At 45.4% G+C, this 25409-nt stretch overlaps 1 protein-coding gene across 2 annotated transcripts; it reads right to left on the bottom strand.

The window, feature by feature from the left end:
- Positions 1 to 124: 124 nt before the first annotated feature.
- MMS19 (MMS19 homolog, cytosolic iron-sulfur assembly component) lies at positions 125 to 25400 on the bottom strand. 2 transcript variants are annotated; one of them, XM_083505357.1, is made up of 31 exons: positions 25271 to 25400; positions 17904 to 17952; positions 15662 to 15762; positions 14631 to 14716; positions 13915 to 13989; positions 12880 to 12949; positions 12664 to 12792; positions 12257 to 12318; positions 12007 to 12093; positions 10567 to 10641; positions 10222 to 10299; positions 9506 to 9644; positions 9028 to 9182; positions 8731 to 8809; positions 7713 to 7838; positions 7313 to 7394; positions 6286 to 6383; positions 5814 to 5945; positions 4911 to 5066; positions 4537 to 4636; positions 4078 to 4180; positions 3900 to 3977; positions 3601 to 3727; positions 3337 to 3437; positions 3203 to 3259; positions 2931 to 3117; positions 2369 to 2451; positions 1935 to 2099; positions 1783 to 1842; positions 1525 to 1625; positions 125 to 963 (listed from the first exon to the last, which is right to left on the bottom strand). In XM_083505357.1, the coding sequence occupies exons 3-31, from the start codon at positions 15732 to 15734 to the stop codon at positions 936 to 938; spliced, it is 2892 nt and encodes a 963-aa protein (XP_083361483.1). In that variant the 5' UTR covers positions 15735 to 15762; positions 17904 to 17952; positions 25271 to 25400; the 3' UTR covers positions 125 to 935. The 2 variants fall into 2 exon arrangements, with proteins under 2 accessions (XP_083361483.1, XP_083361482.1); XM_083505356.1 differs by lacking the exon at positions 25271 to 25400 and adding an exon at positions 22222 to 22645.
- Between the last annotated feature and the right edge of the window lie 9 nt (positions 25401 to 25409).

Consider the following 25409-nt stretch of genomic DNA (forward strand, 5'->3'; position numbering starts at 1 on the left):
GGCCAGTCATGTACTTTCATCGATTTTCAAATGCAGTTCTGCTATGTTCATTGATGAGGGTTGTCACTGGAAAGACACAGCAGAGGAACTAGGGAGCCCTGTATAAATTTCAGATGGGCAGCAGTGGCACTCTTTAAAAACTTTATTTGTAGAACACTTTCCAAACAAGCAAACTACCACCTCATTGCAGAATGCCACACAGGGGCTCAGGTGGATTTCTGAACTCATTTTACTGCCAAAGGCAGCTGCAGCTTCACCAATTTAATACCAGTGGCTGATAATTAAGAAAGTAAACAACCACCAGCCTGCACTTACAGAAAAAGGCATACCAGATCAGTCAGTATCTTCCTATGCTAGTTTGCTAGATTTCTCCAGCAGGTATCACATCAGACAGAACGTTCCTAGACACCTAGGCTCAGCTCTTGCAACTTTATTCAGAAATATTCTGTATTAAAAGTAATTCACTGTTTGATCTTTGCATGAGAGGTGCTAAGTTCATGCAGTAGGCTTTAGTTCTATTAGCACATGAAAAATCTCTCTGTACGCAGACACCATTATGGCAGGAAGGTGGGGAAGCTGGACTTAATAGAAGGTGAAGGCAAGACCCTTATTTCTACTACTTCCCCACAAGAAGCACTTTTGCCAGAGGCTGTTAGCAAACAAGTTTTTATTCTTCTGGCCCCATACATACATAATATATGGGGGTCCTGCCACCTCCACTCACTACTGCGCTGCAGCAGGAACAGGGGCCGGCTGTTCCTTCCTACTGAACGCTGATGTTGTGGTTAGGAAAGGGCAGTCCGCAAAAAAGTCCTCTTCTGCCCAGAGCCTTGCTGCTTTGCATGGAAATCTAGGCCCCAGGACATCAAGGCCAACAGCTTACCAGGTGAGTGGGGGCAGGTGAGATTGTCAGTCAGGATTTGCAGTGTGAACCTTCACCTGGCAGGTGTCCCAAGCAGAAACCTGAAGAAAAAGACCACCACAGCGGGCTTTAGCAGCAGCAGCAAGGCATGAACAAAAGGAACCCTTTTAAAAATTTATTTAGAAATAATTACCATTTTCATTTTTTTACAAATTTAAAGACAACTTTACATCCAAATATCCTTGACTTCCCTTCCCCCTCCTCCCCTCCCTGGTTCATTTTATTAACTCTTTTATGCTACATAGTCTATCCCCCCGATTCTCGTTTTCCCAGTTTTATATCAAAATATTTCTTACTGCTGAATTTATTCTATTACTGTTAACATTTTAATGTGTTTACAATAATTCAGATACTCTACATTTCTTTTCAAGTCTTCCTTATACTTTTTTTTCATCCTGATTGCTTTGTCAGAACCCAAGTTATTAATCCAAACCTCTACGCTCAAATCAAAATGGCTTCATCACATCTGTACAAGGATATGTTAACCTACCTCCAATTTAATTACAGTGAGTCTCAGGGACAGCCAAGTCGAGCAACTACAGTGTATTTAAGTTGGTACTGTTTTTTCTACACCGTCCCCCAAGAGAAAGAGTCCTGCTCACCATTCTCCTCGTGCTGCTACAGCTTCCTTCCGCACCAGCCGCTTCTTGTCATCCAGGGGTTTGGCCAGGGCTCGAATCACTCGTGGCTTGTAAGGTATCACCTGGTAGCAAGCAGAAGCCACCATCAATGAGGTTCCCACAGTTCCCATGGAGGTCTTAATACCTGTTTGTGCTAGCAACAGGAGACAAGTAGATCTTGGCACAAGTAAGGCAAATGTTGGAGCATCTGGCAAGCTATCGGGCAGATCCATTACTTACCACTGGAGTGGGGAGGGAGGCAAGTGCATGGAGGCACTGTAGCGCAGCAATGCGGATTGCCTGCAATATAAATGGTACATTTAGTCTTCTGCTGACCATCCAGGAGGAAACCAGGAGTATCCAGCTGCATAAAGAGGCTACCCAGTACTCACCATAGCAGGGTTGTCTGTCAGGCTGATAAATTTGCCCACGAGTGTGTCGACGTGCAGGCTCACAATGTGTGGCGCCTCGAGCAACAGCGGCTGTAGGCAGTGCAAAGTTGAGAGCTGCACCACAAGGTCAGGACACGACAGAGCTTCCAGCAGGAGAGGTAGCAGCTGGGGGATAAGAGGGTAGAGTCATGGAATCAACAGACTTGTAGAGTTGAAAGAGACCCTAAGGATCATTTAGTTCAACTCCCTGCAATGCAGCTGTTCCACACAAGGATTGAGCCTGCAACCTTGGCATCTTCAGCACCATGCTCTAACCAACTGAGCTATCCTAGCTGAAAAAAGGGGGGAATCATTCTTCTCCATAATATGCCCCACCCACAAAATAATTCCCAAGAGTTCTTAGGGCCTGGTGCTCAGCACTGCTGCACACTCACCGTAGGCAGCTCTGTCACTAGCACTGGTTTGGGCAGGTGGTTCAGTATGTGAGACAGGCCTTTCAGGTAATTCGCCTTCACATCTAGGAAGAACAGAAGGGCAAGGCTTAATCCTGTGGCTCCGAGGAGACTCATCCGAAAAGGTTATGACAGTTTAGAAATTGAATAGCAAATGACCTCTACAGAGCCTACAGTGAAGGTCCACCTCTTGCGAGTAAAGAAAAGCAATTTGTTTGTCCCATGTAACAGGCAGAGTAGGCGAGCTCAGAGTTCTGAGCTCTCCTACCCAAAATCATCTCCAGAAACTCCGAGGGGTCCGGGAAGAGGAAGAAAAAGGCGAGAGGCTCAGACTGCTCCTCTTGTTGTCGAGGGTTCAGAAGCTCCTACTGTCCAAAGAGGGCTACAAAAGGCAGGTCATGCAAGGAGTCCACAATTTCTGCAGACAAAAATATGCTAAAATGCTGCAGTAGCGTCCTCATTTCAATTTGACCATTATTCCAACTGTGCTCCTCCTGTTAATTCAGATGCTTTCGGTAAGAAATGGGACAGAGGAAATTCTTACCAGGAGCTGCTGTGTGGAAACCCTGCACCAACTGCGGCACGCACTCTGTGAAGAAGCGCTGGCGGAACATGAGGCGCACCTCAGCGTGGCAGCTCTTGCCCAGCACATCTGGGGAGTCGGCCATGAGCAAGGCAAGGCCATCGCCCACCGCAGGGCCAAGGACCGTGTCCCCCAAAAGCACAAGGAGCTGTAGGGTAAAAGACAGGAGCCATTGAATGTGGTAAGGGCACAGTGGCCTCCCTGAGGGTCCCAGGCCTTTCCCAGAAGCTCACCTTGTCCGTCAGGTGTGTGGTTAGCGGGTGGTAGCGTAGCAACAAAGCCTTGCTCACCTGCAGGGCAAAAAGAAAGGAAAATTGAGCTCTGTTTCTGGCAGAGACGGGAGGGATGGGGCATGGCGGAAACTCACCCACAGCAGCAGAGTGAGGGCTTGGCTTTGATGAGGACCCTCCTTCAGGCCATGCTCCAACTTGTTCATGGCCAGCTCCAACAGCTCATCTAATTGAGACCCTGGAAAGGGTAAAGAGACTGGCTGTTGTTCTGGGCAACTTCTTGCATCAGTCAAGCAAGGCAACACTTAACACAGCCCAGCTCTGAGGTTTCACGAGCCTCTGAACAACATCCCCAGCCCTTCAGTCCTAGGACAGACACAGGCTATTACTCCATCGGTTACCTGCTGGGTGCTTGTTAACCAGTCCTGCAAAGCATTTGGCAGCAGCTGTGGCAGTGAAAAGGCAGTCACAGGAGCAGCTCAGGGCTAGCAGTTCACGTAGCAAGCGGTCTTGCTGAGGAATTGGAACCTGAAAGGAAGCCAGAGCGTGGGGAGGCATGGAGGCAACAGCAGAGCTTCAAGCTGCTGGTTCCCAGCATCACTTGCCTAGGGATCAGACACACAAGGCAGGATGGATAGATCCATTCTCTCAGCCATGAGGCAGCCTCCCCCCGCCCCAGCAAATCTTCCCCAGGACTCACATTCCTTGGCAGTGAGCAGACAAAGGCCATGAGGAGAGCAACAAGCCTTCTCTGGGCTGCCATCAGACACTGCCCGTCCTATAAAGGAAAAGAAATATTGTTTCCACTACCAAAGTCTCTGGCCACATTTCCCTATACGCAGCAGCAGCAGCAGCAGTGCCTCACTCATACAAGATACCTGGAAGGGCTGGAACGTGCTGGGAAAGGTGTTTCCAGGTTGGAAGAAAAGCTCTCCATCCAAGAAGAGGGGAACCACTTTGGAGACACTCTGGGCAGCCTGCCTGCCAGGAAGAAGAAACAAGAACACTGGTTTACAGCACATAATAATATAACAATTCATTATTTATATGCTGCCCATCTGACTCCGTTGCCCCAGCCACTCTGGGCAGCTTCCAACAAATTAAAACATCAAACATTAAAAACTTCCCTATACAGGGCCTCCTTCAGATGTTTTCTAAAAGTCAAGATAGTTGTTTCATTTCCTTGACATCTGACAGTAGTATAAAAACACCAAGGAGGGGAAGGGGAGACTGCCTGCACTTCTGTTCGTGGAGTCATGCTAGAACCTGACCTTATCCAAAAGCACTTGTCACTCTGCAGGGACAGAGATCACAGGATGGCAGCAGCTGCTACTCACTCTGGTCTTAAGTGCGTACACGCACTGCTGATGACTGATACCATGGCTGATAAGGCTTCTTCCTTCAGCAGCACACTGCTTGGCAATGTATGGGAATTCTCTGGAAATAGTCATGAAAAGGGGGGGGGGGGATAAATGTGAGGGGATGGAGACAGTTCCTGGAATCCCATCAGCTGCCTTTCAGTTTGCCACCTGCATAATGGACACCTGGCAGGGACACTGAGATTGGCCCCAAGTGGGTAAAGGCCAGCCCAGCACAAGGGAAAGGTAACTCCCTTTCTCTCAAGGTTCAAAAGTACACAGAACCCCACCTGAGCTATGGGTACTGGCCTGGTTCGGGGAGCACAGGGTCTGTGCTCATCTCCCCACCTTACCTTGCATTGCAGCCTTGACTGCTAAGCCCACCAAGCAGGGCACCACAGCCTGGTGGAAGTACCAGTAACTCTGAGCATCTTGCTGGCACTGGAATGCTACCTGCTGCAGACTCTGGCACACAGACACCACAGAGTGGGTATCTGCAGGTATACTTTCTGCAAAATCAAAAATCAAAAGAGCATTCAGGGTGGAGGTTACTGGTTCCAAGGTGTTTTTCTTTTTTAAAAAATTACTCATACATTATCACCAGGGCCATTTAAAGGCATCACATTGTGTCAGAAATGGGTTATGGGCCAAAACAGTCAAAGACTGATGGTCCTAGGCTTCCAACAACAAGCTGTACTTCACCCGCTAATGACAGAATTATGGGACTGTAGGCACCTAAAGGTTACCAAGGCTCAGTGTACAAACAGCTCTCTACTAACCCCTTCCATTGGAACAAGGAAGCTCGGCCTTACAAGGAGTCAGGCTCCTGGGTCCACTTAACACAGAGCTGCCTGCACTGACTGGCTGTGGCTCTTCAGTGGTTTCAGACAGGAAGTCATGGAAACATAAATTGTAGGGTTGGAAGGGACCCTGGGGATCATCTAGTCCAACCCCCTGCAATGCAGAAATGGGCAGCTGTCCCATACAGGGATTGAACCTGAAACCTTGCCATTATCAGCACCACACTTTAACCAACTGAGCTATCCAGTCTTTTCTGGAGATGGCAGGGATGGAACCTGAGGCCTTCTCCATGTTTAGCAGACGCTCTACTACTGAGCTCCAGCCCTTCCCAATCTTACACATCCTATTAATGATACACATATGCTGAGCCCTTCTGTTATTGCTGTCCCAAGCACTGGGCTAGGTTCCTCGCTTCCGAAGTATCAATAGTTTATCACATACAATTCTTACACTACCTTGCTGAATCTGCTGGAAGTGCTGCAGGAGGACTGGAACTGTTTCCCTCACTATACTAGGGTGCGTGGACACAGCTGCTAGAGCCTGCAGGCGACGTTCCTGCTGGGATGGATTGCTGTCCTCCTGAAGCTCTGAAACAGCACACAGAACACAAGAGCTAGTCAATGAATTTGTCCCTAGGGACAGGGCCATGGAGGTACCGCCTTCCACCCCTCCACATGAACATGGATTTGGGAATGGTTGATTCTTGGACCTGGAACTAACCTATCCGTCTGCCCGTTTGGCCTTACTCACATTCCTCAAGGCACAGAGACCGCGCAGATTCAAGTCAAAGCCCCCTGCAATGGCTCTGCCTACAATGCTGCTAGCACTCAGGGATAGACGCTGTGGACTTCTGCACAAATGCTTAGTAAAGGCAGCATAAGAGAGGACACCCACTTCCCCACAACCCGCCCAACTTGCATGCTGTACCTGATTGCAGCCCTTCTGAGAACTTCTGAACCAAGCACTTGCTGAAGGCTTGTGGATAGAGGGGAGCCAGGCGTCCGGCCGCCTCCATAGCTACCATGCTGCAGGGATAAAGGAGTGTGCAAGGATGGATGAACTTGTTGGCCACTCAATACCGTAAAGCAACTCACAGATCTTTCTGTGGTAATCTAATTTTATAATTGTAATATTGAGCTGTGTGTGCACTACATTTTATAAAAATGTTCCCTTGATTACAAGAGCTCTTTGGACAAGAACGCAGCTTAGACAGCGATGCAGGCTGCCCAGGTTTTGTTAAGCTCACTCTACCCGGGTTCATCTAAGAACTTATCAGAAGAGAGTGGGATTCTCACATCACTATAGAAACTATGGAAAGGTATCACTGGATTTGTTTGGGAACTGTCCTGTGACTCGCAGGTTTGGATGCACTGCGCACTGAATAGGAAATGCAGGAAGGCCAGAGGAAAAGATACAGCACTTGAAATCTTAAAACAAACAACAGGATGTTACCAAGCTAGACATTTTTTTTTTAAAAAAAAGGATTTAAAGAATATTACACTATGAGGGACATTTTTATGGAAGAATGTTTAACTACACTATTGGGTTCAGTCTGAAATGAATCTGTGCTAAGAGAATGAGGATATGAGCTCTATTCACACATTAGAACAAAGCATGATAAACCAAAGGATGTTTTAGTACAAAACTTAAGATTGAAAAAAGATCATAAAAGCAGTATTAGTAAAGCCCTTTTCTTAATTAAAACACATGCAAACCTTAACAGATGCAAACCTTAACAACACCAAACAGAAGCAGAATTTTGGATTAAGAAATGAGTAATTCATGAGACTGTGTTAGAAACCTTGTCATTTGCCATTTATAGGTAGTGGACTAAAAGAATGTAAACATTTTCAATATTTAGAAAGAGATAAGCCCAAAGACAATTCTGAGAAGTTCAACAATGCCTGCTGTTTCCCTTGCACCCACAGGGTCCAGCTTTGTTTCCACCCCTCACCTGGTCTGGGAATCGTCCTCATGCAAGATTAACTTTGTAAGGTGATCCACAAACATCTCCACATCTGAGAGGGTCAGGAGCCCTGAAACGGAAGAGAGACTGAAGTTCAAAGCCTTTCCTTTTCCTGGTAGTAACACTCTGCTATCATTGCCAGTTTTACTATATTGCATTCCACTTCCTAGAGGCTGCCTGCAGCCCATATAGTCCAAGTTATGCAAGGTGGGGTGGGACAGTACCTAATCTGATTCAAGTCCAGCTGTCTGGCTGCGCACACATGATGGAAACAGGTCTGTGTGCACGCTAGATGGATCTGTAAAGGAATGCACACCAAGGGGAAAATCTCTAAACAAGCTGTAATTCTTCCATGACTCCTGGGAGTAACCCACAGATCAACACATACCTTGCAGTGATCCTAGAAAGGTCAGAACCCGGATGCCAACCAACTGAAGTTGCACACTGGACTCAGAAAGTGCAGAGAACACCACGGAACACAGGGCATCTTTGAAACAAAGCAGTGGACTCTTGTCTGCAAGGGAGAGAAACAGGCACACAGGCAGTGTCATGAGACTGGCCATCCTGGGCACGAATCACTAGAAATTACAAGGTCCTTGGTAGGGGCGCTTTAACTTTCTAACCCGGAGTCTGAGAGGATTGTGATCAGAATTTAGATAGTGAGGAATGAGAAACTTCCTAAAATTCTGAGTGGTCAGCACTGGTACCTGGATAAGAAAAAAACACAGATGGGTTGCTCATTAAGAGCAGTCACCCACCAAGGTTACTCAACTGCAGTCACCATGTCATCCTGCAAAAAGCATTTCTACTTGGTCACTGAAAGCCATGCTCAAAGAAACTTTGGTTCTGGAATATTTGGCTGGGGTCCCAATTGCACTGCATTTAAAGCACTCTCATGCCGCTTTAAACAGTCATGGCTTCCCCCAAAGAATCCTGGGAACTGTAGTTTGTTAAGGGTGCTGAGAACTGCTAGAACAGGGATTGCTTGTTAAACCACTCTGGGAATTTTAGCTCTGTGAGGGGAATACTGATCTCCAAACTATCTGTTGTTTAAGGTGATATGATACTGCTTTAAATGTGTGCTGTAGTTGGAACCCAACTCTTGTGCATGCATTTTCTAAGACTTCTCTCACCAACCACAAGGGCTAGAATTTCTTCTGGGAAGCTATCCTGTCAAACTCTTTGTTTTTCAATTCTGTTGTCTCCGCATTTCTCTTCTCCCTATTACTGCACCTATCTCACTGCCCGCCCCCCTTCCCAGACAGGCCATTGCTAAATCCCATAGATTAAGGTGACTATTCTCTGCAAACAACTGCTCTGGGCAAGACAGGAACATTGGAAGCCCAGGATGCTGCAGAAGGGCAGCCTTGCTAGTAGGAAACAAGAAGGATGGAGAACCATCTCACCGTCTTCCTCAGGCCCCCACTGTTGCCGCAGCTCCAAGAAACCAAGCAGCACTTCCAAGATTGTCCTGTGCTGGCTACTCTACAAGAGATCAAAAAGGGCAGAGGATGGGTTGAAGGGACTAAGACACAGAAGGAGAGACAAGATCTGCAGGCCATTGTCCTACATAGAATATGAGCCCAAGCATATGCCTGGGGCAGGTATATGCCACTAAACGTCCCTTAATATGAGATTGCAGTCACCTAAGCCCCTTTCACTACTCTCCATCACAAGCATATTCCGCTCCCATTTGTCCTCACCTGCTCATGCTTGGTGTACTGTTCCACCAGCAAGGGAAGTACACTGTATGTGATCCGGTAATAGGCTCGCAAAGAGGCCCCTGCAGCCGCCTGCAAGAGTTTGGCACTTGGCCACACCAGCTTCATGTCAGGCTCACAAAGATGGTGTCTGCAATCTGAAACAGGTAAGAGCGCTTGGGAGAAACAGTATCACTCCCAATGCCACTGCAGAAAACCCAGCAAGAAATAGCACTACTTAATTCCACCAGCTTGCAAACTGCAAACAGTTTCAAACTTGCTGCCTTCCCACAAGTCAGCTCCAGTTTCCACCCCTTCCCTCCAGTCCTGTAAGCCAAATCATGGCTGCAACAGCATGACAAGATATTTTTCCCTTGGGGAAGTGGTCATTTCCTCCAAGCAGCAGTTTATGAATGAGAAATGGAAGGTCTTTCACAGGACTGGAAAGATGCTAGGAAAGGGATGCTGCTCCAAAGGTTACCTTGCAGAATGCCTGTAAGGAAGGAATCTAAAAGATCCTCATCATCGGAACTGAGCACCAAGCGGGACAGACATGTTGACAGAGCACGCAAAGCAGACAGACCTTCTGCTTCAATCTTCTCGCTTGCTGTCTGGAACACCTGTTGAGGAGCAGGAGGGGCATCAGCTGTACAGTGCAGACAATCCTGCAAATAATCCAGTCAGTGATCCCGCAATCCAGCAAGTAATCCAGTGATCCAGCCAGTGATCATAATGAAAGGGGGGGAAGGGGGTTATTTGCTTCTTTATAGGTCCATCAAATATTACAACAGCCTGATAATTCACTGTAATGAAACTACTGTATTGGCCCGAATGTAAGTCGCACACGAATATAAGCCGCACCTTTAAAATTCAATGGGGGAAAAGGGGGGGAATACCCGAATATAAGTCGCTCCCTTAAAATTCTGCATGCACTCACACCCTTTCTGTTTTACCATATTTCTGTTTCAACAGCAATATCGTAAAAGCCAATTTTTGTAAGGTCACGAATGTAAATTTAAACCACACTCTAACTTTTCACGGACGGAATTTGGGGGGAAAAGTGAGGCTTATATTCAGGCCAATGTAGTATATAATGTTTCAAGCAGTCCCCAGGCACAGAGAGCAGGAACAATGTAATGGATGCACTTTCACAGGACACCAGAACCACCTCGCTTTGGGAATCCTCACTCCTCTCACCTCCCTGCGCAGGGATGACCAAAGGCTGGGTAGGAACTCCTTCAGCTCCTTCTCCCCATAGATCATGCAGGCAGCATTCTGCAAAAGAAAGAAAGGTGGGGGCAGGGGGGGGAGAGTAAGACATGAGTCATCTGGGGTGTGCTGTTAATTTGCAGTCAAGATGCTGCATTACCTAGAAGCAGCACCAGAGCCACCGCCACCCCTTAAATCAGCTTGAAGGGCACATAAATCCCAGGGCAGGGGAAAGAGAAAAGTGCATGCTTGCTTTGAGGAAAGCTGCAGGAGCAGAGAGGGCTGCATGGCAACCTACTGCGGAGCCTTGATACCTTTGCTCAGTGCTCTTACCAAGGTTTGCAGGGAGTCCAGCTTGGCACTTTGTACGTCAGAGTCCATTTTCTCAATGAGCAACGGGATCAGGAACTGTAAGGAGAGAAGATCCTGGAAATCTCAATATACTTTGCTCAGCATAATTTGGGGTTATAATATACCTCAGAAGATCAGACCAGCAGGCCTCACAAAACAATGTAAAACCCATATAAAGAGCACAATGCAATACTCTCCACTGACGCCACCTTGGTGGTGACTGGGTATTTGTGTTAGAATACTGCACAGTCTGCTATCATCTTAGCCAAGAGGGGAGTGCCCATCATTGTAGAGGGCCTAGATTCACTCATGCAGGCAGGAAGCTACCACTTGTGGTTTTGCTGGCAGTAGCCACTGGAAAGCTCTGAGAGGCTCATCAGGCTCTCAGCTGCACCTGCCTGGAGCTAGTGTAGCAAAAAATGAGGAAAAAACACTCCCCACCTTTTGCCTGGCAGGGCTTTGGATATGATGCTCAGGTGCCTCAGCTCTGCCCACTGCTGCCTGGCCAGGGTTAAGATTGCTCCAGCAGTTTCATAAATTTCTGACTTTATTCTAATTCTATGAGGGGCAAAATATACCTACCACGGCAGCAATTTGTGTAGCATATGGGCCATTTCAGAGAGCCATTAATCCCAGCTTTTTTAAATAAAAAAGGAAATATTTATTTATATCTATAAATCAAGCTCTCTGTCCAAAGTCTGATGGTAGTAGCAGTTTGAAAGATCAGTGTTGGGAAATGCAAAAGGACCGGAGAGTAAATTTACTCCCCAACTCAATATATCTGCAATAGACTGAAGTCTCAAAGTTAAGGGCAAAATTATCTCTACAATATGCTTGTTCTGGGAATAAATGCATTGGCTTATCCTAATGAAGGTTCTGACAATGTGATGCTCCCATCAAGAGAAGAAGGAATTTTCACCTTGCACCCGCTTTGCCCTTCAAAAATCTTGTCCAGAGCAGCATGAAAGGTGGTGCAAGGGGGAGGGAAGATCTGCAATCAATGTTCCCTTCCCCAACACCTCTATATTCATAGATGGCTTTTTAGGATCCAAATTGTTGTGCACCACTACAGCAACATCTTCTGTTGATGAGGATAAACTATTACAAATGGCTGCATTATGGACCCCAGTAAGGGAAGTTTTTAATGTTTGATGTTTTATTGTGCTTTTAATTCTGTTGGGAGCCGCTCAGAGTGGCTGAGGAAACTCAGCCAGATGGGCAGTGTATGTATGTATGTATGTATAATAATAATAATAATAATAAGAAGAAGAAGAAGAAGAAGAAGAAGTCCACCCCAACTCTGTCAATGTATTATTGCTCAACATGGTGTATCAGGATGGGAACCAACTCTGCTACAGGGTCTCAGGAAGAACCCACAGGGCACAGAAAACAGACTTCAGCCATGATACACAATGGCCCTACCTCAGCAAAAATGGGAGTGGAGGTCAGCACTGCCCGCAGGCTGATGATCAAGTCTTCTCTCTGGATTCCATGAGGGTCATTGGAGGGCTGGAACAGAAGCAAAATCGAAAGATTTAGACATGAATGTACTGAATAAACCCATCTCCATAGGGACACCCCCAGTTCCAGGCATTACACAAACTATCCTGCTCCAACACCCATATCCAAAGCATTGTGAAGGAGGGACAAAGCACCAGATTTACTCACTCACAGGGGTAAAGTCGATGGGGAAGTAGCAGGAAGTCACCTCAAACAACTCCTCTGCGAAGGGCCCTGAAAGGTGAAGACAGCAGTATGAGTTCTTTGAGTGACCAAAACAGTCAGTCACAAGTCTGGACATGGACTATTTATTTGCATCCTATTTAGTGCTACCATTCTCACAGGTCACAGAGAGAGAGAGAGAGAGAGAGAGAGAGAGAGAGAGAGAGTGTGTTCCATGGCCTCAACAGCAGATATAACCTGTGGTTCTATGTTCAATGATTCCAAAGCTATGCACGCTTTAACAAGCTCCCCATACAGCCTGCATCCTCACACACCGCAGGCATGATAAGAAGTTTAACCAACCAACCAACCGCTGCCAACATGGGCTTCCCCACACTGCCAAGGCCTTGGACATACCCAATGCATAGCCCTTCACAATGATGTCTCGTACAATCTGGAAGGCTATTAACAGGTTGCGTGGGTCCTTCTCTCCATCCATCACCTGGATGAACCCGAAGGTGAAATCGGCACCCAGACCTTTCAGTTCTGCAGGAAAAAGCATCAGGTAAGGAAATTCCCAGGGTTTTCCAGCAGGGTGTCCGACTCAGCCCCTTCCACAGCCATCCATCTCACCTGCCTCTCGGCTGCTCATGAAGTTAGTAATGATACTGTAGATTGTATGGCGATCCGCTTGCAGCAAAGACTGGAAGATAAGAAAAGCATAGCTGGGAAATAAAGCAGTATTACGTGAACCTGTTCCAAGCCTTAGAGATTTATGTTTTTGTTATGATCCCTCTCCAGTTCATGTTATCATACTCTGGTCCATAGATTTGGGTGCCTAATTTGCCAGAAAGACAATTAAGATACTGCAGGCAAGTCAGAAATTTACACACACCCAGCTGAAGGCCAGGACCTTCCATAACATCCTCTCTACCTTTATTTTTAGTCTTGCTGAGAGTATCTCCAATTCCCTTAATGTCCCATGTAAAAATCAAGATATACACATTCACATCGGAACTAGAGGATACATGTGTCTACTCCTTTTATATTTAATTACTCAAGGCTCAGAGAAGTTGCCACAATCTCATCTTGTCCACCCACCCAACTACTCTTTCAAATAAGGTTATTAATAAAGGCAGTGGGGAGTTGGTAAAGAATGGCAGCTAATATAGTTACTTGCCAAAGGCAACTTAACAAGTCATGATAAATTTGAACCTATATCCAACTCCGGTGCACTATTCCCCCAGGCCGTGTTTCATAGTTTTATTTATTTATTAAAGAACTATTTCTAGCCTGCCTTTCTGGGCAATGACCATCCAAGATGACTTACAACAACGGACCATTACAAAATATCAGTAATACAGCCATAAAACCACCAAGTCTCAGATTTTCTAATATCGTTTAGACGGTGTCAAAGAGCGGAGGATATGATTCTCCGAACTTCTGCCATGATCCAGTGCTTCAATTCTCTTGACAGCAAGAAAATATCGATGAGCAGGTCTTAGCCAAGAGAACTACTGTGTATTGTCCACCAAGAGGGACCACAGGAGGTACAGGATACTTCAGGAACTAGTTTAATAATAATAATAATGAGAACAGAAAGGCTGAAGCATGGATGTGGAACGCAAAGGCAAAATTAGAGAGTCTATCAGGGCTTCTCTGACTTACCTGGACATGAACCTCCTGGAAAATGGCCTTGAGAACAGACACTGCCAGACCTGGAGCCAATGCCACACACATACTCTAGAGACAAGGAAAGTAATGGTAACAACTCAGTACCCATCTACATGTACAATGGCTGCCGGTTAGCATGTTTAAGGCCTCAGACTGCCCTGTATGGCATATTATCAGTAAGTGCAATGGAAACAAACAAAAGAAGCCCATCATTTAATCAGTGTGACAGTGACCCAATCATTAAGGGAGAAAGGGGGGAAATTCACTGTTAACTAATCCCTATAAATCCCAAGTAGATTCAGAAAAGATTCTTTCTACACCAGCACCTACTACCTTAATCAGCCTGTCTTGTAGCAGCTTTCACTGGTCTCAGTTAAATGAGCCACAGCTGTCAATCTGCTATCCTTGGGGCACCCCAATTTTCTACCACTGAGTAGATGAATAGAGAGTGTCCCCAGTTTTGTCATAGATTGTTATCCCTTGATTATTTCTGCAAGGCTTCTTATGAAAATTATTTGCTTTTTTGTAATAATCTTATCAGGTGATCCATTCTGTATTTCTGTTTCTTTAATATATTTTGCTCCAATTTTATTGTGTTATGATGTTTTGGTTTTAACCAAGATCTAGGGCACCATATACATATACTTTTATATTAAGTTGCAACACAGAAATGAATAAACAAGAATGACTACCATAAAAACAATTCTCACCAGAGCTTTGAGTCCCTGCAGCACAGAAGAAATGACCAGGTGATGATCTTTCAGCCGGTTCTCATAGAACAAGACCAGGTGGGACACTGGAACAGACAAACATTATCGGAAACTAGGGCTATGGTGGTAGTTAGGCTTAGCTAACACAAATAGAGATATCCATGGGGCAAATTGGCATCTACATCAGCCTCAGCAGATTTGAAAGGATGAAGGAAAATGCAGAATTATCACAGGTCACTTGGCAATACAGGCATTCGCCCCCTACTTTTGGCTCCTCAGACCTATTTTAAAAAATTCATCTGATGAATGGTTGCACACAAGCATAAAATGCCTAACACTATGACCAAAGAAACAGCAAGAGGACATTCTGAAAGGGAAACTGCAAGGTAACTGAACACTTAAGATCTCCCATCTCATAGGACATTCTGTGGTGCAGAACCATAGATCAGACCGCCACTAATCATGTGTTCTTGGGATTGCAGATATTATTAGGATTATGATTATTGAAAGTTAACAATGAATATGCTACCCACATAGCTCTGGACCACAGCATGGTAAGTAGGTTCCTGCGAAGCCACTCAGTGATGGGCACTGCTAAGGCTCTGAAACTAGCTTATACTGTACACATTTGGGAAAACTGAGGCAGGAGTCTCAGTATTCCAGGAGAGTCATACCATTAAGTCAAACCCTCCCTCTCTGTGTCACCCTAAAATCCATAATCCTCTTGAAAGTACAAAATACGCTACTCCTTACTGCCACGGTAAGGCATTGCCTTCCATCTTCGCTCTCTTCCAAACATTTAACTGCTTTCTAATAGAAAGTTAGAGCTTTCAATAAACCTGAGTTCACCCCAGTTACTCAGCAAAGAAGCATATGGCGTGTAAAAAACCACTGAGTCATTGAATCCTGCCTGCCTAACCTCCTGCTGCTAATCACTACCTCGGGCATGATCCCTTGAATGCTGAGGCCAGCTCCTGAAGCAGCACTCTCCATGGTTGCAAAAGAGTGAGGACTGAGCCCATATGCCCTACCTTCCCGCTCTTGAAGGAGGGAGTAGCATTGCAGGAGGACTTCAGAAAGCGTTTGGATGCCCTGTGCACGCATTCGAGGATCTGCATTCTTAAGAGGAGACCTGTATTTATGGACACAAAATGAAGATTTTACAGGCCATAGCAGGAAGAGAATCAGTGAAATATGTTGGGGGGGGGGCAAAGAGAGACAATATTCTGATTTAATTTGATGATTCAGTTAAGTGATCATTTTCCCTTCCATTTGCTCAGGGCTTCATAAATTATGGGCCAACATAAAAGTGATTAGGAGAAAGGCTGTAGCTCAGTGGAAGAGTACTTGCTGTGCAAGCAGAAGTCCCAGTTTCAATCCCCGGCTTCTCCAGGTAAGGCTGGGAAAAACTCCCTGCCTGAAACCCCAGAAAGCCAATGCCAGTCACTGTCAACAATACTGGGCTAGATGGACCAATGATCTGACTCTGCCCAAGGCAGGTTCCTATGTCCCTATATTATGTGTTTGGCTTCCTCCCTTTTGTCCAGGGCATCATGATTTATTGGCTGGTTTGGGCTAGTTTAGCTTTAGGGAAATGGAGCCTAGGCCCCACCAGGCTCACATGCTCCATCATCTGACCATCGTCTGGGCAACAGGAGTTCAGAAGCTTTGGCTTCTCTTCTTGATTAACTACAAGCTCGCTGCATCACTTAAACCTTGACAAACTGTGGTTAATCTTCACTGTGAGAAGTGGAAACAAGCCAGCTTCAAATCGCAGTTAATGAAGTTGGCTTGTTTTCACTAACTATTAAGATTAACTACAGTTTTGGGTTCACATGACATACTAAACCATGATTAATCTAAAACTGAAGTGAAAGTTTTCAATCAAGTGGTGACTATGCTGAATGAGGTGTGGGGGCCAGGTAGTGTGAAGTCTGTGGGGAGGCTAGGCTCAGTCTGAATTGATTTGCTTATTTATTTTTAATTTGTACTTATAGCCCACTCTTCACCGAATGGCCCCAAAAGTATCTCAATTAAAGCAATATCTGAATGCAACCTATGACTTGGATTTTGTAGCCAACCACTTTGTCATGGTAGCCTGTGCTGATGTCTAACCCTGCCACAATATGCTCAGCATCAGCTACTGGCACATTACTGCCGATAGAAGACTGCTATACAGTTTAAGGTAGGGATCAAGAAGCTGTGGCCTTCTAGTTGTTCTAAGACCTCAGCGCCTACCAGTCTCAGCCAGGATGGGCCATGGTCAGAGATGATAAAGGCTGCTGTGGTCCAACAACACTGGAGAGCCAAAGGCTCCATGTGCCTGGTTTAAATTCCAATGAATTCAAGGTTGGTGGGAACCACAGTAATGAACCCAAAGCACAAATTAGATTAACGGTTAAAATGCTTCTGCACTATCTGAGATATATATACACAAAAAACAACGTTTGCAGTTGTTTAAAGAACACTGACGTGTCAATATATTCTTCTTTGCTCTGTTCTGGTTCACCACAGAGGTGCTCTTCACTCGACAGACACTTCCTTGCAATGAGCAATGACTACATCTGGCAGTCTGACCATCAGGATAAGAAAGGGAGTTTTCATTTTTCCCTTTCAGGCTGATTCCCACCAGAGCAATATACTCATATTAGGAATGTGAAGGGAGTGTGGAGGGAGAGCATTTGAGAGAATAACTACTTGTCTAGTAAATTTGTGGTCAAGGTAAAATTTAACCAATGATTTCCTGGCTTGCAATCCAAATTTAACCTTGATGCTACATTGAGAGGACGGCTTACCACCACCATTTAATGTAGCCACCAGCCTAGGCCAAATATCTACCCATAAGAGTACCCTGCAGTTTATCTGGTTGACTAAATGGAGGCACTAGCAACTGCTCTGCTAACAATATGTACACCTAACTGCCATGGAGGCACTCTCCTCTCAGATTGCAAGGGAAATACTGGGAAGACCTGAAAGCATGTAGCCCAAAACCTTTAGTTATGCAATGCAGCTGAAATTCATCCCAATGTCAGGATAGCAAAATGCTACCACCAAACCCACAATGCTATTCCAAAGTTTCACGATACCCTAATCATGTAAGTCATTTTATCTGAATTGAATTTTGCCCAGCATGGACAAAGGGCATCCATCAGGCAGGCATTAAGCACTGAACAAAATTCTAATGTTGTTGCAGTAGTGCAAAGAGTCATCCTCGACACTGGCATACATACATCCCAGAGCAGTAAGCTCTTACTTACTTACTTACTTACTTACCCCAAGTTTTCAACAACATCTAAGATGGTGCAGGTCCCAGCTTTTACTCCTAAGAAAAAGGAAGTATCAAAAGGTTAAATCACGATAGGTAGTTAGTTACACCAAACTAAGCAGCACTTCTTAAAACAAATTTAGACATGGGAATCCATGTTCCAGGTACAGTGCAACTTGCCTTTCTTGTTTGCACAGCTCAGAGGCAGAGCACATGATCTGCATACAGAAGGTCCCAAATTTCCTTCCAGACATATCCAGTTAAATGGACCTTTTGCTTGTATGGCGCAATGGCTCAATTGGTATAAGGCAGTTTCTTATACTTCTTATCACAAATTGAAAAGCATTTAATCTACAGGAAAAGAAGTGGGAAGATGCATTTGCCCTCCACATCTCTGCTTCTCCAGTACAGTGCTCTTCCCCCACCACCAGCAAGCAACACCGTGCTAGTCTGTCTGTCCTAGTCTTTTGAAAATGGAAGGGTTAGCTAAGATTCCTTGCAATGATTCTTCCAGCCAGGAAAATAATAGCCAAGAAGCATACTGCCTCTCTAGGCTACCGGTAGATAACCATGTGGTCTCCAAATGTTCTAGACTAAAATTCCTATCACCCCTAACCATTAAGCATGCTGGATGGGACAGATGGAATCCAGAAATTTTAGGAAGTGTCAGGGTGCCTACCCCTGCTATAGGCCCTTAACAAAACAGACAACCTTTCCCAACTATTTGTAAAGAGGTCTAATTGCAAAAGTGAATGGCAAAGGAACATCAGTTCTCAAGCTAGTACTGACACATCTCTGAGATACTGTGCAGTTCATTTAATTAATATGCCTTGGACCAAGTAAGACTTAATTAAGCAGGTGCTCATACAGCTACTTAAAAGCTTATTGAGTGCTACAGAAATCACAAAGACAGCATACAGAAGCAGAGCAACAACTGCTGGCAGTGAGCAAGGCACAGTTGACTTAGTTAGCTTTTCGTCTGGGGATGGTGTGTTCTCCAGGGAAAGTAGCCTGCCAGATCACTATTCAAACAACCTCTTACACAAGCAAAAATGCATGTGTTTGTATACACCTGTTTAAAAGACTGGGATACACAGGTGACTCAAGGCAAACATTGCTTAACCCTGTCCCCAACCCTAAACGGTGGCATAATACACTTTCTTTTTACACCAGAGGAAAAAGCCCCAGTCAGCTTCTGTCCTAATCAACCCTGTGATTAGCGGTTCATGGGTAGCTGCCCTCCTTTGCTCAATTCACTTGAGCACTCACCTGCATTCCCAGTGACAAAGAGGAAAGGGCACCTGTCATTATACTGCACTGTCTTGCTGCATGCCTGCTGGCAACTCCAAACATGAGGACTTTGCATCCCTGCAGGAGTCCAGGAGCAGTGAGTTGGCCTTATCGCAAAGGGTTGCAATGAGCCTGAAAAGGCAGTGGCTGCTTGGGTCTGTGGGTATGTCTTTGCCACTTGAGTGCTCACTTAAGGACAACAGCTGCTTGACCTCAGATTATGGCTGTGATGATAAACACACTTATTAGGAAGTAAAACCCAAAGAGTCCAATGAGACTTATTTCTGAGTAAGTTTGCTTAAAATTACACTATATAGCCAATACATTTTATATCTAAAGCGTCCCAAAATTTCAAAAGACTTTAGTCATCTGTTCCCCTAGTGACATTATGTATGTATGTATGTATGTATGTATGTATCTCTGGACCATTTGCCTATGTTGCACAGACAGCTTAATTTGTAGAGTTGCACAATACATTTTAAATGATGCAAAATTTCATCCAGATGCAGAAGATTTATTTATTTCATAACATTTATATACCACTTGATGGCAGAAAAATCTCAAAGTGGTTTACAAAAAGAAGTTCTACCACTGAAATTTAAATTGCCACCCACATTTCACAAATTTAAATGTTTAAATTGAATTTTGAAAACTTATTTTAAGTTATTCCAAAGTTCAAGTTCAGAAACTGCAAATCAAGAAGCCAGTGGCAACCATCCCATCCCTGCTGAGCAGTTCTCAAATCACCTCATTAGCAGTGGGGAGAGCTGTCCAGCAGCCTCCTTCATTTTCTCTAGATAAAGGCATGAAACAACCTGTCACTTGAAAATACTATCTCTCTTACAATTAGAATAGGGAGGTGGGAGGAGACGGCATGGGAGTACAGAATATCTTCAATCAAGTTTGGCACAATTTGTTAAAACAGCTGATAGAGTGCTGAAAGAGCAGTGTGAATGAACCAATTATAAATCCTGCATTCTATTCTTTTTATCAGCATCTCACTCTCAAAAGTACAAGGCGTACTAATTAAAGAGCTGCAAGATTTATTTTCTTAGGAAGCCGTTCTGAAAGCCAGGAGAACCATATTTCCAAGAACACCTCTATACTTGAAGGCTGGTCCAGAACCTAATTTGGAGAGCCTGTGTTGCTTAAAAGGAAGGTTGTTTAAAAGTTACTGCACTCCTGTCCTCTTCTCAGCTGTATCTGGGGCAAGTTCAGATGTGTTAACTATGTTCAGTATATCATTATTCCCATTAGTAAAGTTGGTGTCCTGTATGCATACACATTGGATGCCAAAATGAGCCCAAAGAGAAGGCAGTGACAGGTTCTTACATACTGGGGGACCCTGAGATAAGCAAGACAATATTGGGTTTGTCTTTAGAGATCCTCAGCTCTTCCAAAACACAAGCAGGGTTCAAGGGCTGCGCATGCACAATGCCCCCATGCTGCTCTCCAATACTGGCAACAGAAAGCAGCACACAAAAACACAATGCCCTCAGCCTCTGGAGTTGGGAGTTAACTGAAGATCTATCTGTGCAAGCATAATTTCGTGGTTCATGAAGTTGGAATAAATAGTACAAACATCTAAACGCAGATGACATCTACATGTGGATGTCATCTCATTCACACAGTCCCTGATCCAGTGAGAGTTAGAGATATCCATGTGGATCATTGTTTCCATACACAGATCTCCTTAGGTCAGGATGAGGAAGCATGGTTGATTGACAAGAGAAAAGTTTAAAGCTTCACTCTTTGTCCTTCCATCTTCTTCCATTTCCATGAATGTTTTTCAGAAGGCCACAGTGAGTATTTAAATGAAAACAACGTGTTTAGTTTGTTTTTTGGTCCCTATGTATATTACATGCCTTACCATAAATTATCAAATTTTGTTGCAGGTCTACACTTGCAATACCTATTATGAACCTCACCAATGCTACTAAAGTTTGCAGCATTGGCAAAAGCTGTAGCTGTGCTACAAACAGCCTTACAAGTACTACTCACCCCTCAGAAATCTAGGAGTCCTGAGTTCCAAAACTCACAGAGTTATATGGGTTAACTTGCCTTCATGTGGAAACATGGTAAAGCAGCTCTTCATACAGCTGCAGCTACATCATGATGAATTCCTAAGTGGCTACCACACCACAAATAGTCATCTGAATTATGATAAACCACCTATATTTTCTTATAAAACGTTAAGTAAACAAGCCAGTGTTTCCAGGAAGAAAAGTATGCCTCTTCATGATGATAGAAACTCAAGAACACTTCAAAATCCTTTAACAGTCTTTAAATGATTCGTTCTTCTCTTGTATTTTTAAGGTAGCTTGGGTGATTAAGGTTTAGGTTTCCCTATCTTTTCATAGTTTTACAGTACAGGCAAAGGAAATACATTAATGAATGGTAGAAAAGAACAGGTCAAGGAAACAGGAAATTATATTGAGTATGCCCAGGTCGGGCTCTCTGTTGATCTGATCCCCTGGAAAAGTACATTCCTGCAAACACACATATGGTTTTATCTCTAGTCAGCCTTGCCCACAGCAGCCTCCTCGTACCCAACCTCAATACACGCGTCCAGCTCATTATCGTCTCTGAAATAATCTTCAGGAGGCGAAACAGCTCGTTACTTTGCCCCTAATTAATGCCGTGCGTCACACTGCCTCGCCCGATCAACACCCTGCATGCACCCACCGTTACCGCATGCCCGACTAGCCCTAATTAATGCCAGTATGCCTGATCCCGATGTGGGTGGATGGAATGAAGTTAGGCAGAGGCACTCTGCACACGCCCAGAGAATCTCGTTTGCATTCCTTTACACACTCCCCCGAATGAATTCCGACAGTGAATTCCGATCCTGAGCACAGATCCAACTGGGCGATCTTTCTCCCTGGCACCTAAGCTCACCTCCTCCTCCTCCGTCCCCGCAGACCACCCCTCGAACCGCCGTTTCGGTTCCCCTCTCGCCCCGCCCGCGGCACTGCCGGAGCCCGCCGCCTGCTCCCCGGCCCTGGCCTCTGCCCCCCGCCCTATCCCCACACGCACCTTCCGCCGCCTCTCTGGCCGCGCCTTCCCGCTCCCAGCCCGGCAACAGGGACGCGTCCGCCCCCACGTCCACCTCAGCCCCACCGGCCGCCATGATAAAGCGGAGAATAGCAGGGCAGGCGAGAAGCGCACAACGCGCGTGCGCGTCCCCTCTGTCACGTGTGAAAACGACAGGGACCAAGTGGGCATCACGTGGCAAGAGGCCACTCCAGCAATGGGCGCAGTTCGCGGGGAGGGCCGTGGAAAGGCAGGGGCGCAGCCCGAAGGGAGGCGGCGGGCAGGCCTGTCAAAGGTCAGGGCGGGCGCCTTAGGCCGGGTCACGGAAGGGGTGGGTTTTGCTTTGCGTTAAGAGGGCGCACAACACGCGGGAAGCGCAGAAGTGAAGCACAATGCGGCTTCACACAACCATCCCGCCGATGCGAACAGGCTTCCACGCGCTCGAAGGAGGAGGAGGAGAGCGCTGCGTTGCGTCTGCTGGAGACGTAGAGGCTCTTCATTCTCGGAATGCCATCCCCGGATATACAAAGAATGCCACACGCACTTTTATGATTTTGTTATTAGAAGCGGCGGCTTAGTGTCAAGATGCAGAATTGTTTTCCATTTGCTTTAGGAGGCCTAAAAATACCAGGCAAGCGGGCAAAACACGTGCATCCAAGGAAGGAAACACTCAGACCTCTAGTTTCTGTGAGGAAATCGTTTTAGCCGTCCACGCTCCAAGTATAAATTATGGCAGCGGTTCTCACATGTATCCGCCCACCTACCCGCGAACTGCAGTACACTTGGAGGAGGAGGAGGAATGCAGTGATCAGGATAGGGATCATTGTGGTTTGGTGTTAGTAGTGGAATGGATAGATCTCAGCATCCAGCATCCTGCTCCACCTATTTATCTTTCAGAAGTCTGCTGTCTTTGCTGGTTATCATTGCCACCTTCATAAAGAAGTCCCATCTCCAGTGCTAAAGAATGAACAATTACAGTACATTTCCAGTACATTTAATGCTTACAGTGTGCAAATGGTTAGGGTATTTTTCAGTAGGATAAATATGCACATCTAATCTTTTCCCCTGAGCAAAAGTCAGAGAAAGCTTGCCCTCTGAACTAATGCAAAGCACCAACACTAATGTTGTCTTGGCATTTACTAAAAACTAATTTTCTCAGGCCTTTGCTGGCTATTTATATATGTTGGTTTTATTTTTTTTTAAGTTATGTCTGCCCTGGCCTATCAACTGCTGCTTTATTTTATATTGTAATGTATTTTTAAAAAATGTACACCATCTTGTGGTTTCAAATTAAAAACAGCATGTAAAGATTTTAAATAAGGACATTTGTTGCTTTTAAAATACATTTCTACAACAAAACAGTGCTTATTCCCAAGCAAATGTATTCTGCATCAGGCCAACACTATTCCTATATTTATGATGGTGCTATGATTTAAGTGCTCAAGTTTTCAAAAAGCAAAAGTCTGCATGCTCTTTTTAAATTTCTTTTTAGTATCTGGATTAGCAAAGTTTTCTCTCTCTTGCTTCAACATCATAGCAGTTGTAAGGCACTGATGACAGTTGGGGTGAGAAGAGGCATGTTAATGGTGTACTTCAACTGAGGTATACATACAACTATCTAAACCACACACACAACTCACACATACTTCAGAAAGGTCATTAAGTCTAAAAGGTCTAAAATTACCTAGCTGCACCACTTGCCAACGCAGCGTTACCTTCAAAGGAATAGTTATGAGATAAGAGATATAATGGAAGAAGTAGGATAGTTATGACATATCCAACACTCTTGATGGGACTAACAGCCTGAGAAAGCGACACCTGGATTTGAATGTGTGTGACCCCATTTGGGGTTGGCCAGAATGGTAATTGACACCAGAGATCAGAACAAAATCCTGAACTTGCCAAGTCCTCTCTTCATAGCATCCAGCATTATTATATAACAATGGTCAGCTTTCCCAGTGGACACCTCTGCGGCACTAAGCTGGCTTCCCAGTGATAATCAAGGCCTAAGACTGACAGGTCTGAGAGAGCATTAGTTCCATCATCACTCCTCAAAAGCAGATACGCAGAACCTCTCCCCCGCCAGGCTGTAGCAATCTAAATTGTTCAACTAATACTGTACTAAATTATTAATATGTACATCAATATAACACGCTGCTTTACAGAGTAATAAAAGTAAAGGCGCACCCTTGACCAAAGTATTTCCCCAGCCCCATCATAGTAAATAGGGGGCTGAAGGCTGAGGGTTGAAAAGCTTCATGAAAAAGGCAGGTATTTTTAAAAACGAAAACAAAAAACCAAGGGATTGTAAGGAAGGAAGGTGGCTCCCTTTCATGTTTTGAAAGGGAGTCCTATGCACCCAGGGCAAAGGCGAGGCTCTTCCACTGCCCATAGGGTAGACTGCGATGTCAGTCTTGCTAAATCCAACTCCCGTTCAGTACAACAACATCGCCTGTCACAGATTATTGCTGGGCAAGCTGGCTCCTCTGCAAGGTAACAGGACTTTGGAATGTGAGCCCCAGCAGGGCTGTCCGACTGCTCTAGCATTTGTTGGCATATAAAGAGCCAGCCTTTGCAAATTATTATTATGATTATTAATTTCATTTCTATACCACTTTATATTTTAAAGAAAAATCTCAAAGCGGTTTACAGAATATTAAAACATCAATAAAACAATCTGAAGAAAGTCAGATATAGAGTATACAGTCAAAGCAACATAATTAACAGAAAACTAAAATATTATCTTAAAAGATTTCAAAATAAAACATTACAAAGCTGGCTGCCCTAAACTGGGCCTGGAGGTCGCGCCTCGTGAGTGTTTTAGGAGGCGACTGAGGAGCAAGTGAGCGGGGGGCGACGGCTAGCAGCCGCCCGCTACGAGCCCAGGCCGGCTCCCGCTGCTCCCGCTGTCGGGGGCGCTGGCTCTGCTCGCTTTCTCCCGCCCCCGCCCCCTGCAGAGTGGTAGCCCGGGTCACGGACGATCCTCTTCCTGGGGCTGGCAGAGAGAGGGCGGAGTGGAGGCCGGGCTCCTGCCGCCGAGTCACATGCTCACCTGGAGAAGGAGGAGGAGCGCGAAGTGTCTCCCAGGGCCGGGGGATCCTCCCCGGCTCAGATCCCCAGCTCTTCGCGGAGTAGCGGCTGCGGCGGCGACGGCAGAGGCAGGCATTGGAGCCGCTGGGCCGGCCTGGGCT

This window comes from Podarcis liolepis (genome assembly GCF_965112155.1).
Source record: "Podarcis liolepis genome assembly, chromosome: 5".
NCBI classification, from domain to species: Eukaryota; Metazoa; Chordata; class Lepidosauria; order Squamata; family Lacertidae; genus Podarcis; species Podarcis liolepis.

What these genes read in the sequence shown, in the direction of transcription:
- MMS19 (XM_083505356.1), bottom strand. Translation starts at nt 22,315, where the DNA reads ATGGCGGCCGGTGGGGCTGAGGTGGACGTGGGGGCGGACGCGTCCCTG. An exon ending in CCACACACCTGACGGACAAG is followed by an intron (nt 3,118 to 3,202) that starts GTGAGCTTCTGG and finishes TTTACCCTACAG; the next exon opens with CTCCTTGTGCTTTTGGGGGA. An exon ending in TAGTGACAGAGCTGCCTACG is followed by an intron (nt 2,100 to 2,368) that starts GTGAGTGTGCAG and finishes CTTATCCCCCAG; the next exon opens with CTGCTACCTCTCCTGCTGGA.